General features: G+C 34.6%; 2 protein-coding genes across 5 annotated transcripts in view; both read left to right on the plus strand.

Annotated features, from left to right (window-relative positions):
- The window catches only part of hyal4 (hyaluronidase 4), a 28,311-nt gene extending 26,450 nt beyond the window's left edge, over window positions 1-1,861 (plus strand). The window contains exon 4 of the mRNA XM_061925317.1: window positions 1,334-1,861. Coding sequence (XP_061781301.1) covers window positions 1,334-1,861 — 528 coding nt within the window. The remainder of the gene's footprint in view (window positions 1-1,333) is intronic.
- Window positions 1,862-6,485: 4,624 nt separating this feature from the next.
- Window positions 6,486-13,854, plus strand: LOC133572048 (hyaluronidase-1-like). 4 transcript variants are annotated; one of them, XM_061924683.1, is made up of 4 exons: window positions 6,486-6,568; window positions 8,005-8,936; window positions 8,996-9,085; window positions 13,369-13,854. In XM_061924683.1, exons 2-4 carry the CDS (start codon window positions 8,019-8,021, stop codon window positions 13,696-13,698), a joined length of 1,338 nt encoding a protein of 445 aa, XP_061780667.1. In that variant the 5' UTR covers window positions 6,486-6,568; window positions 8,005-8,018; the 3' UTR covers window positions 13,699-13,854. The 4 variants fall into 4 exon arrangements, with proteins under 4 accessions (XP_061780667.1, XP_061780671.1, XP_061780669.1 ...); XM_061924687.1 differs by having other exon boundaries at window positions 6,494-6,568; window positions 8,015-8,936; XM_061924685.1 differs by having other exon boundaries at window positions 6,501-6,587.
- Window positions 13,855-14,357: the final 503 nt, after the last annotated feature.

A 14,357-nucleotide genomic window follows, 5' to 3' on the forward strand; every position in this document is an offset into this window, starting at 1 on the left:
TTCAAGGTACTCAAAGCGCTTTGACACTACTTCCACATTTACCCATTCACACACACATTCACACACTGATGGAGGGAGCTGCCATTCAAGGCGCTACCAGCACCCATCAGGAGCAAGGGTGAAGTGTCTTGCTCAGGACACAACGGACATGACGAGGTTGGTACTAGGTGGGGATTGAACCAGGGACCCTCGGGTCGCGCACGGCCACTCTTCCACTGCGCCACGCCGTCCCATGATACAAAAATACAACAACAACAAAAATAATAATAGCACTAATAATAACAATAATTTTAACAATAACAATAATAATAACAGTAATTATAATAATAATGCAATGATAAGAATAAGAATACTAATTATAATAATTATTATTTTAATAATAATAATAATTACAATGATTACAAAAGTAATAATACAAAATAATATTAACAGCAACAATAATAATAACAACAATTTTAATAATAACAGCAATCATAATATTAACAATAATCAAAAGTAATAATAATAATAAATAATAATATCACTTATATTAAAAGTTAAAAAAAAAATGTTAATCATAATAATAATAATAATGAGAACAAAAACAGTAACAATAATGACAATAACAATTTTAACAATATTAGCAAAAATAATAATAATAATGTTGATCATTAAAAAATAATGATAACAATAACAGTAACAAAAATAATATCAATAACAATAATAATAATGATGATGATAATAATAACAATAATAATAATGATAGCAATAATAATAATAATCAAAAGTATTGATAATAATAATAATAAGTGATAATAATAACAATAACAACAATAGTAATAATAACAATAATATTAAGAGTAATAATAATAATAATAACAATAACAGTAACAATATTGATAATAATAATAGTAGCAATTTTAATATAATAAAAAAAGAATAGCAATAATAATAATAACAATAACAGTAACAAAAATAATAATAGTAATAACTATAATAATAATAATGACGATGATAATGATAACAACTTTAATAATAATAAATTAAAAAGTAATAATGATAATTATAATCAATGATAATAATAACAATAACAATACTAAAGATGATAATAAAAAAATAATAACTCCATGAACAATTTTGATAATACAATGACTTTCAAAAAGTCATAAGGAGGCAAACATGCAAACTTGAATGTCATTGAAAGGCGGACCTCAGGAGTGAGGCAGACGTGCTAACCACTGTGTTGCCTGCAGGCTATTTTCAACACGTTGTAATTGTCTGTGTTTACAAAAGCAACATGAGGCCTGTTACGCACGTTGCACCTTGTTCACCCTCCCCCGCCGTGTCCCCGCAGCACAACTGCAGCAAGGTGCGCTGGTTCGTCAGCCAGCGTCTGGGTCAGTACATCACTAACGTCACCAGGGCAGCCGAGGCCTGCAGCGACTACCTCTGTCGGGCCAACGGCCGTTGCGTCCGCCGCGACCCGCGGGCCCGACACTACCTCCACCTGAGCGCCGACAGCTACCGCATCCAGGCCTCGGGCGACGGGGACTTCGCCGTGAGCGGGTGGCACTCGCCGCAGGACCTGCGGCTCCTGGACGAGCGGTTCCGCTGCCACTGCTACGAGGGCCACCAGGGCGAGCGATGCGACAGCATCAACGAGCTCGGGGAGGACGACGGGCCGCGCGGCGGAGGTGGCGGCGGCGACGAGCAGGAGCGGCGGCGGACAGAGTGGGAGGACGAGCAAGGGGGGCGGGCGGAGGGAGGGCGGAGCGCAGCGCCACCAAGCTGCGGGAGTCGCTATCTACTCTTAGTGGCGCTCCTTTTGAACCTGACTCTACTCACACTTGACCGCCTGTTTGCACCCATGCTAACATGCTAACTCGGAAGAATGTGATTAGCGAAGAAAAACACGCAAAAAGTATAATAATACTCGATTGACTTTAAACGTAATTTCTTCTCATAAACGCCGGCAGACTTACAGATTCTAGCACGTTCGCACGTTAGCACCTTTCTTGTCATTAGCATTTTCTACGGGTGCACAACAAATCAATTCACATCTGAGTCAGATTCTTATTCTTATTTTAATACATTATATATATATATATATATATATATATATATATATATATATATATATATATATATATATATATATATATATATATATATATATATATATATATATCCATCCATCCATCCATTTTCTACCGCTTATTCCCTTTGGGGTCGCGGGGGGCGCTGGAGCCTATCTCAGCTACAATCGGGCGGAAGGCGGGGTACACCCTGGACAAGTCGCCACCTCATCGCAGAGCCAACACAGATATATATATATATAAATATATATATATATATATATATATATACATATATATATATATATATATATATAAAGATGTGTGTGTATGTACAGTATATAAACATATATATATACACTGTTGTATATATATATATACTGTATATACATACACATATACTGTATGTATATATACATATATATGTATAAATATGTGTGTATGTATATATGTATGTGTATATACATATATAAACACATATATATTGCTGTATATACTGTATATACATACACATATACTGTATATATACACATATATACATATATATTTATATATACAGTATATATGTATGTGTATATATGTATATATACATATATAAACACATATATACATAAATGTATTTATATATACAGTATATATGTGTATATACATATGTAAACACATATATACTGTTGTATGTATATATATATATATATATATATATATATACTGTATGTATATATATATATATATATACTGTATGTATATATATATATCAACATATATGTGTGTATGTATATATATATGTATATATGTGTATATACATATATAAACACATATATACTGCTCTATGAATATATACTGTATATACATACACATATACTGTATATATACACATATATACATATATGTATTTATATATACAGTATATATGTATGTATGTGTATATATGTACATGTACATATATACAGTACATATACTGTATATACATATACTGTATATATATATACATATATGTATTCATATATACAGTATATAAGTATGTGTATGTATATATATATACATATATAAACACATATACTGCTGTATATGTATATATATATACTGTATGTATATATACACACATATATATGTGTGTGTATGTATATATGTATGTGTATCTATATATGTATATATGTGTATATACATGTATAAATAATACTGCTGTATGTATATATACTGTACATACATACACATATACTGTATATATACACATAAATATACATATATGTATTTATATATACATATAAACACATATATACTGTATATATATACTGTATATATACACATATATGTATTTATATGTACAGTATATATGTATGTGTCTATATGTATATATACATATATAAACACATATATACTGTATATATACATATACACATATGTGTATATATAGCATATATGTATATAAATACTATATATGTATGTATATATACATATACTGTATATATATATATATATATATATATATATATATATATATATATATATATATATATATATATATATATATATATATATATATATATACATACATATATAAACACACACATATATATGCATACATATATTTTTAATACATATATATATATTTTTAGCTTTTCTAACCTTTAACCTGTTTGGAAAAAGTTACATTATTGTTATTATACCAAATAATACGCTACGAGAATCAGTTTGAAGGGAGAATCGGATCCGAATCGAATCGAATCGTCACCCCACGAATCGGAATTTGATTGATCCGTTCGGTGCCCAAAGACCCACACCGCTAGCAAGATGACCAAAAATGACAACAAACGATCAAACGCCGACATTAGCCGACAGGTCGGCCATCTTGTTTGACACCGCTAGCGCGGCTAAAATGACTCGAAAGAGAAAAAGTCAAACCAGTTGGTCGTGTTTGATTGACGGCCACGACACAAACGTGGGCGTTGACGAGGAGTCCGCGTTTCACAGACCGGCCACCGCCGCTAGCATGCGTTAGCTTGCCTTGGTTAGCGCACGGTCGGCGAACATGCTAGCAAAGTACGAAAACAAACGTCTTCTCGTAGTCCGCCGTCTTGTTGTGTTAAATGTAGTTCCATCTGAAACCAGCAGGAGGAAAAACAAAACCATTCCGTCACTTATTCACTTTGTTCTTTTTAGCATTTTGTTTTTTAGCAACTCCTCGCTCTGTTTGCTGTTCAAAACAAACAAAAGTGAAAAACAGGCATGTTGTTGACTTTTTTTTATATCTTTATAAACTGTTTGTTTTTTTAGTCCAAATATTGTTTTTTGAAGCTTTTTCTGCCATTTTGTGTTGTTTGTTTACTAACAAAAAAAACAAGTACTCTTTATTTGGCGCTGAACTGAGTTTGTAGTGGCGCCATGTAGCTGTGACAGACACTGAAGGAGATGTCGGCACATAAAAAGGTGAACCTCGGCTAACTCGCCGCGTCCTCCGCTTGCTACCAAAGTTGAACAAGTTGTGAATGTAGGAGCGCTTTTTGGAGTCTACGTGAAACACTTCAAACACCAAACCCAGAGCCCAGAACCACTATTTTTAGACACATTTTACAGTAGAGCCTTTTAGTCATGCTAACCAACCTAGCGTGTTTGTACATGCTACATGCTAGCACAAGCGTGTGTTTGTAAATTCTACAAGCTAGCACTAGCTTGTGTTTGTACATCCTACATGCTAGCAGTGGCTTATGTTTGTACATGCTACATGCTAGCACTAGCTTGTGTTTGTAAATACGCCATGCTAGCAATATCTTGTGTTTGTACATGCTACATGCTAGCACAAGCGTATGTTTGTAAATGCTACATGCTAGCACTATCTTGTGTTTGTACATGCGACATGCTAGCACAAGCGTGTGTTTGTAAATGCTACATGCTAGCACTATCTTGTGTTTGTACATGCTTTTACATGCTAGCACTGGCTTGTGTTTGTAAATACGCCATGCTAGCACTATCTTGAGTTTGTATATGCTACATGCTAGCACTAGCTTGTGTCTGTAAATACGCCATGCTAGCACTAGCTTGTGCTTGTACATGCTACATGGTAGCGCTAGCTTGTGTTGGTACATGCTACATGCTAGCACTAGCTTGTGTTTGTAAATTCTACATGCTAGCACAAGCGTGTGTTTGTAAATTCTACAAGCTAGCACTAGCTTGTGTTTGTACATGCTACATGCTAGCATTAGCTTGTGTTTGTAGACGCATCATGCGAGCACGAGCTTGTGCTTTTACATGCTACATGCTAGCACTATCTTGTGTTTGTACATGCTACATGCTAGCACAAGCGTGTGTTTGTATATGCTACATGCTAGCACTATCTTGTGTTTGTACATGCTTTTACATGCTAGCTCTGGCTTGTCTTTGTACATGCTACATGCTAGCACAAGCTTGTGTTTGTAAAAACGCCATGCTAGCACTATCTTGAGTTTGTATATGCTAAATGCTAGCACTAGCTTGTGTTTGTAAATACGCCATGCTAGCACTATCTTGTGTTTGTATATGCTACATGCTAGCACTAGCTTGTGTCTGTAAATACGCCATGCTAGCACTAGCTTGTGGCTGTATATGCTACCTGCTAGCACTAGCTTGTGTTTGTACATGCTACATGCTAGCACTAGCTTGTGTGTGTAAATGCTACATGCTAGCACTAGCTTGTGTTTGTAAATGCTACATGCTAGCACTAGCTTGTGGCTGTATATGCTACATGCTAGCACTAGCTTGTGGCTGTATATGCTACATGCTAGCACTAGCTGGTGTGTGTAAATGCTACATGCCGGCACTAGCTTGTGTTTGTACATGCTAGCACTAGCTTGTGTTTGTACATGCTGCATGCCAGCATTAGCTTGTGTTTGTAGATGCTACATGCAAGCACTAGCTTGTGTTTGTACATGCTGCATGCCAGCATTAGCTTGTGTTTGTAGATGCTACATGCAAGCACTAGCTTGTGTTTGTACATGCTGCATGCTAGCACTAGCTTGTGTTTGTACATGCTACATGCTCGCACTATCTCGTCTTTGTACATGCTACATGCTAGCACTAGCTTGTGTTTGGTACATGCTACATGCTAGCACTGGCTTGTGTTTGGCACATGCTACATGCTAGCGCTAGCTTGTGTTTATTTTGGATAATGTGCACAACTTTTACTCAAAAAAGCTAAGTCAGAAATGTAGCACTTCTTGTTTTTGAACAGATTTTCATCTCATGGCAACTGCAAAAAGTACTGTTTTTGTGTTTTAAATTCACGTTTGTGTCATGATTGTAGAGAAGCGTGCGATGAGGACGACGCAGCACACGAATGTAATCGCACTGCAAATAAAACTTGTTCCTTCACGGTTGGCTGCTTTCTGTCTGCATCATGTTTATTGGGTGTGGTGTCACTGGGTCGCTGCTAGGTGTGTTTCATGAGGGCAGGTGGGAGAAGAGAGGAAGGCATGAGAAAGGCTGAACACAAGTGGTTTCCTGTCACACACCGGGCGACGCGCTGAGGACGACAGCAGCAGGTAGCAGCACTTTCAAAATGTAAAAACCTTTATTTTGCTTTTAAATGAAACATTTTTCAAAAATAAAAATACTGCTTTTCAAATAATACAAGAATATATTTTTTTAAATAATAATTTCTGTTTTTCAACTAGTTTTTTTTTTTTTAATTTTTAAATAATATTATTTTAAAAAACAGTTTTGTATTAATACTGATGATCAAATACAATTTTTAGATCATGTGTTTTAATTAATAACGTTTAATTAATTAATTATGTTTTTTAAATACTACTACTTTTTAAATAATGTCTTTCAATTAATACTTTATTTAGTTTTTTTGAAGACTGATTTTAAAATATTTCTGATTAGTAGTACGCATGTGTATAGTATATGTGTATTAATACGTAGTACGTGTGTGTAGATATGTGTATTATTAAGTAGTACGCGTGTGTACAGTAAGTGTATATTAAAAAGTAGTATGTGTGTGTTTATAAACAGTAGGTGTATTCATAAGTATTATGTGTGTGTACAATATAAGTGTATTAAGATGTAGTATGTGTGTGTACAGTATGTGCATATTAATAAGTAGTACGTGTGTGTACAGTAAATGTGTATTAATATATAGTACGTGTTTGTATATATGTGTATTATTAAGTAGTACGCGTGTGTACAGTATGTGTATATTAAAAAGTAGTACGTGTGTGTTTATACAGTAGGTGTATTAATAAGTAGTATGTGTGTGTACAGTAAATGTGTATTAATAAGTAGTACGTGTGTGTACAGTATGTGTATATTATTAAGTAGTATGTGTATGTGTATACAGTAGGTGTATTAATAAGTATTATGTGTGTACAGTATATGTGTATTAAGATGTAGTATGTGTGTGTACAGAATGTGTTTATTAATAAGTAGTACGTGTGTGTACAGTATGTGTATATTAAAAAGTAGTACATGTGTGTATATACAGTAGGTGTACTAATAAGTAGTATATGTGTGTACAGTATACGTGTATTAAGATGTAGTATGTGTGTGTACAGTATGTGTATATTAATAAGTAGGATGTGTGTGTGTGTATATATGTATATTAAGTAGTATGTGTGTGTGTATATATGTACTGTATATTAATAAGTAGTACGTGTGTGTGTGTGTATATGTATATTATTAGGTAGTACGTGTGTGTGTATATATGTATATTAATAAGTAGTATGTGTGTGTGTGTATATATGTACTGTATATAAATAAGTAGTACGTGTGTGTGTATATATGTATATTATTAGGTAGTACGTGTGTGTGTATATATGTATATTAATAAGTAGTACGTGTGTGTGTATATATGTATAATATTAAGTAGTATGTGTGTGTGTATATATGTATATTATTAAGTAGTACGTGTGTGTGTATATATGTATATTAATAAGTAGTATGTGTGTGTATATGTGTGTATTAATATTTGTTTGAGCTGTCCTCAGAAGCATGAAGAGGTTCCTGACCTTCGCCATCATCATCATCGAGGTCACGGTGGCCATCGATGGCGAGGTATCGGCCGCCGTGCCGCCGAGCGCCCCGCCCCTGATCCCAGACCACCCCTTCGTGGCCGTGTGGAACGCCCCCTTGGAGCGGTGCCTGCAGCTGGGCGTCCCGTTGGACACGGCGGCGTTCCAGGCGGTAACCACGACGGCCCCCGTTCCCGGGCAGTTCCTGACCATCTTCTACGAGGACCGCCTGGGCATCTACCCCAAGGTGGACCCCGGCAGGCGCCAGGGTGGAGGTGTCCCCCAGAACGGCAACCTGACCGCCCACCTGCTGAGGGCGCGCGGTCAGATCGAGCGCCTGATCCCAGAGGACGAGTCCCCCGGCCTCGCCGTCATCGACTGGGAGTCCTGGCGGCCGCTGTGGGCCCAGAACTGGGGGTCCAAGCGGGTGTACCAGAAGCTGTCCCTCGCCGCCGCCCTGCAGACGTCCCCCTTCCTGCCCATGAAGAAAGTCTCCCAGCTGGCCGCGGATCAGTTCCAGCGGGCGGGTCGGCGCTTCATGGAGCGCACCATCGCCTTGGGCGAGGCCGAGCGTCCCAGTCGCAGCTGGGGGTTCTACTCCTTCCCCTACTGCCACAACTACGACTGGGACCAGCCCGGCTACACGGGAGTCTGCTCCGCCAGGGCCCACCAGCAGAACCAGCAGCTGATGTGGTTGTGGGAGCGCAGCACCGCCCTCTTCCCGTCTATCTACCTCCACCCGGCCCTCAGGGATTCCCCCCGGGCCGCGCTCTACGCCCGCCACCGGGTGCGGGAGGCGCTCCGGGTGGCGGCGCTGCCCGAGCGCCCGTACGCGGCGCCCACCTACGTCTACTCCAGGCCGCTGTATCGAGGCCAGACCGCCACCTTCGAGAGCCAGGTCGGTCGCTCGGCAACGAGGCCACGCCCACAGGCGAGTAATGGTGTGGTGTGTTCCAGGTGGACCTGGTGAACACGGTGGGCGAGTCCGCCGCTCTGGGGGCCGCCGGGGTGGTCATGTGGGGCGGGACCAGAGACTACGATAGCAAGGTAACCATGGCAACCGACACACCTACTTCCAAACGTAGGCCTGGGAATTTTTGGGTACCGGACGATTCGATTCTTGAGGGTAACGATTCGATTCAGAATCGATTCTCCGTTCAAAATCAATACTTGGAATAACCTTGGGTGCCAGTTCTATGCTGAACTACAGTCCTCCATTAAATAGATAAACATCTATTTTCCATCCATCCATCCATTTTCTACCGCTTATTCCCTTTGGGGTCGCGGGGGGCGCTGGAGCCTATCTCAGCTACAATCGGGCGGAAGGCGGGGTACACCCTGGACAAGTCGCCTATTTTGTGTTAATTAATTTTTTTTGTATAATATTGGTATATTTAAAATATTTCACAATATTTAGGGATACATTTTATGGTATTCATATAGGTATTTTATAATATTGGAACATTTAAATTATGTATTTATGGATTTTATACTATTCAAGGAATTTTACAATATTTATCAACTTATTTTATATCCCGTGAATGTTATTATATTTATGTACAGTATTTTGTATTTATCTAAGTATCTTAGAATAATTATCCACGTATCTTCCGAAATGTATCCATGACAATTTTAAATATTTATCGCTGGATTTTAAGACATTTTTCTAGAGCAGGTATTTTATAATATTTAATTAGAAATGTAATAATTATCTAGGTATTTTATGATACTTTGATATGTATCGGTGGATTTTACAATATTTATTTTTTCTATCGTATTTAACAATTTTTTTATTATTTATATAAGTATTTTGTAATATTTATTTAGCTGTTATAAAATATGTATGAACGCATTTCCTAGTATTTATCTGCATTTATTAATATTTATTTTGGTATTTTATTTTTGTTTGGTATGATATTTGTCTGGGTATTTTATCGTATTAATGAATATATTTATAATATAGGTATATTTCACAAATGTATCTTTGAATCTTATGATATTTATGTATTTTGTATTTATCTAAGTATTTTAGAATAATTATCCACGTATCTTCCGAAATGTATCCAAGAAAATTTTAAATATTTATCGCTGGATTTTAAGATATTTTTCTAGGGCAGGTATTTTATCATATTTAACTATAAATTTAATATTTATCTAGGTATTTTATGATACTTATTATTGAAATATGTATCAGTGGATTTTCCGATATAAATTTTTTCTATAATATTTAACAATGTATTTATTTTTTATATACGTGTTTTATAATATTTATTTAGTTGTTATAAAAGATGTATGAACACATTTCCTAGTATTTATCTGCATTTATTAATATTTATTTTGGTATTTTATTTTAGTTTGGTATAGAAGTTTATGATATTTGTCTGGGTATTTCATCATATTAGTTAATATATTTATAATATAGGTATATTTCACAAATGTATCTTTGAATGTTATGATATTTATGTATTTTGTATTTATCTAAGTATTTTAGAATAATTATCCACGTATCTTCCGAAATGTATCCAAGAAAATTTTAAATATTTATCGCTGGATTTTAAGATATTTTTCTAGGGCAGGTATTTTATCATATTTAACTATACATTTAATATTTATCTAGGTATTTTATGATACTTATTATTGAAATATGTATCGGTGGATTTTCCGATATTAATTTTTTCTATAATATTTAACAATGTATTTATTTTTTATATACGTGTTTTATAATATTTATTTAGTTGTTATAAAAGATGTATGAACACATTTCCTAGTATTTATCTGCATTTATTAATATTTATTTTGGTATTTTATTTTAGTTTGGTATAGAAGTTTATGATATTTGTCTGGGTATTTTATCATATTAGTTAATATATTTATAATATAGGTATATTTCACAAATGTATCTGAATGTTATGATATTTATGTATTTTGTATTTATCTAAGTATTTTAGAATAATTATCCACGTATCTTCCGAAGTGTATCTAGGAAAATTTTAAATATTTATCGCTGGATTTTAAGATATTTTTCTAGGGCAGGTATTTTATCATATTTAACTATAAATTTAATATTTATCTAGGTATTTTATGATACTTATTATTGAAATATGTATCGGTGGATTTTCCGATATAAATTTTTTCTATAATATTTAACAATGTATTTATTTTTTATATACGTGTTTTATAATATTTATTTAGTTGTTATAAAAGATGTATGAACACATTTCCTAGTATTTATCTGCATTTATTAATATTTATTTTGGTATTTTATTTTAGTTTGGTATAGAAGTTTATGATATTTGTCTGGGTATTTTATCATATTAGTTAATATATTTATAATATAGGTATATTTCTCAAATGTATCTTTGAATGTTATGATATTTATGTATTTTGTATTTATCTAAGTATTTTAGAATAATTATCCACGTATCTTCCGAAATGTATCCAAGAAAATTTTAAATATTTATCGCTGGATTTTAAGATATTTTTCTAGGGCAGGTATTTTATCATATTTAACTATACATTTAATATTTATCTAGGTATTTTATGATACTTATTATTGAAATATGTATCGGTGGATTTTCCGATATTAATTTTTTCTATAATATTTAACAATGTATTTATTTTTTATATAAGTGTTTTATAATATTTATTTAGTTGTATAAAATATGTATGAACACATTTCCTAGTATTTATCTGCATTTATTAATATTTATTTTGGTATTCTATTTTAGTTTGGTATAGAAGTTTATGATATTTGTCTGGGTATTTTATCATATTAGTTAATATATTTATAATATTGGTATATTTCACAAATGTATCTTTGAATGTTATGATATTTATGTATTTTGTATTTATCTAAGTATTTTAGAATAATTATCCACGTATCTTCCGAAGTGTATCCAGGAAAATTTTAAATATTTATCGCTGGATTTTAAGATATTTTTCTAGGGCAGGTATTTTATCATATTTAACTATAAATTTAATATTTATCTAGGTATTTTATGATACTTATTATTGAAATATGTATCGGTGGATTATACGATATTATTTTTTTCTATAGTATTTGACAATTTATTTATTATTTATATAAGTATTTTATAATATTTATTTAGTTGTATAAAATATGTATGAAAGTATTTCCTAGTATTTATCTGTATCTATTCATATTTATTTAGGTATTTTATTTTAGTTTGGTATAAAAGTTTATGATATTTGTCTGGGTATTTTATCATATTAATTAATATATTTATAATATAGGTATATTTCACAAATGTACCTTTGAATGTTATGATATTTATGTATTTTGTATTTATCTAAGTATTTTAGAATAATTATCCTTGTATCTTCCGAAATGTATCCATGAAAATGTAAAATATTTATCGCTGGATTTTAAGATATTTTTCTAGGGCAGGTATTTTAAAATATTTAATTATAAATGTAATATTTATCTAGGTATTTTATGACACTCATTATTTAATTATGTATCGGTGGATTTTACGATATTTATTTTGTCTATCGTATTTAACAATTTATTTATTATTCATCATATTTATCTAGTTGTTATAAAATATGTATGAACATATTTCCTTTTATTTATCTGTATTTATTAATATTTATTTTGGTATTTTATTTTAGTTTGGTATAGAAGTTTATGATATTTGTCTGGGTATTTTATCATATTAATTAAAATATTTATATTATAGGTATATTCAAAACATGTATCTTTGAATCTTATATTTATGTATTTTACTGTATTTAGCTATAATTGTGATGCTACTTATACAAGTAGTTTATGACATTTATTTAGGTATTTTTTAAAAATATTTATCAAAGTATCTTATAATATTTATGTATTATTTTATAAGTATACTTAAAACATTTTATAATATTTTGTGATAAATTGTAGATTTATCACAACATTATTACCAATAAACTGTATATGTATGTATTTGACTTTGTGTTTTTTGTATTTATTTTTATTATGAATTCTTTTATTACTACTAACGAGCACTGCCACGTCAGCAAGAATAAATATTTGAAATACTACACGTGGGAACGTTGACGCCACAATTAGTCAGCAGATGAGTCGAAAAAGCCACGCTTCCTTTTTTCCAACAGGAAGTACTTTCTTATCTCGGACGCCAGATGAGAAAAAAGTGAAGAAGTTTGTGTATTTCTTCGCCATTTTGTGCACTTATAAGTGTTGCAAAAGTGTGTAATTAGAGTATATTTACTTACTTTATTTAAGTAAATAAGCCAATAATAACGATGATGACTAACCTTACCTGGAGCACACCTGTAAGCCCCGCCTCCTCTCCCTCTCTCTCCCACAGTCGTCCTGTCAGTCGTTGTCCGACTACCTGACGTCCACGCTCAACCCGTACCTCGCCAACGTGACGGCGGCCGCCATGCTGTGCGGCCGGGCCCTGTGCCAGGGGCGGGGCCGCTGCGTCAGGAAGAGCTTCGACTCCTCCCACTACCTGCACCTGGACTCCGCCCACTTCCGCATCCTGCGCTCCGGCCAGAAGTACGTGGCGGTGGGCCTCCCCTCCGCCCGCGACCTCGACGGCTGGGCCCGGAACTTCACCTGTCAGTGCTTCGTCGGACACCCGTGCTCGCCGCGCCTGGCGCCGCCCCGAGACATCCAGATCATCCAGGTGTGAGCGGCTCCGCCCCCCGCCTGCTGGGAGGAGGAATGACATCATCAACGTCAAGTCGCTTTCGTACCACGTCTCTGCTGCTTAGTAAAAATTCTCATAATCGTCGTTCGGATTTGTGTTTGAACATTAAAACAAGCTTAAGATGCCTTTCAAAGTCAATAGTGTTCTTGCATTAATTCACATAAATATTGATCCAAAGTTGGCTTAAATCATGGGTGTCAAATTCATGCATACTTGATCAACAGCGATACAGGTTACACTGAGGGTGGCCGTTTAAACAACTTTAAGTTTTGTTAGAAATATACGCCACACTGTGAATCCACACTAAACTAGAATGACTAACACATTTCGGGAGAACGTCCGCACCGTAACACAACATAAACACAACAGAACAAATACCCAGAATCCACACACACACACACCTTGTGTGTGTGTGTGTGTGGGGGGGGGGGGGGGGGCGGGGGGTTGGTGGTAGCGAGGGTGTATATTGTAGCGTCCCGGAAGAGTTAGTGCTGCAAAGGGTTCTGGGTATTTGTTCTGTTGTGTTACGGTGCGGATGTTCTCCCAAAATGTGTTTTTCATTCTTGTTAGGTGTGGATTCACAGTGTGGCGTGTATTTCTAACAGAGTTAAAGTTGTTTATACGGGCACCCTCAGTGTAAC

The sequence above is a fragment of the Nerophis lumbriciformis genome, linkage group LG29 (genome assembly GCF_033978685.3).
Source record: "Nerophis lumbriciformis linkage group LG29, RoL_Nlum_v2.1, whole genome shotgun sequence".
Lineage (NCBI taxonomy): Eukaryota > Metazoa > Chordata > Actinopteri > Syngnathiformes > Syngnathidae > Nerophis > Nerophis lumbriciformis.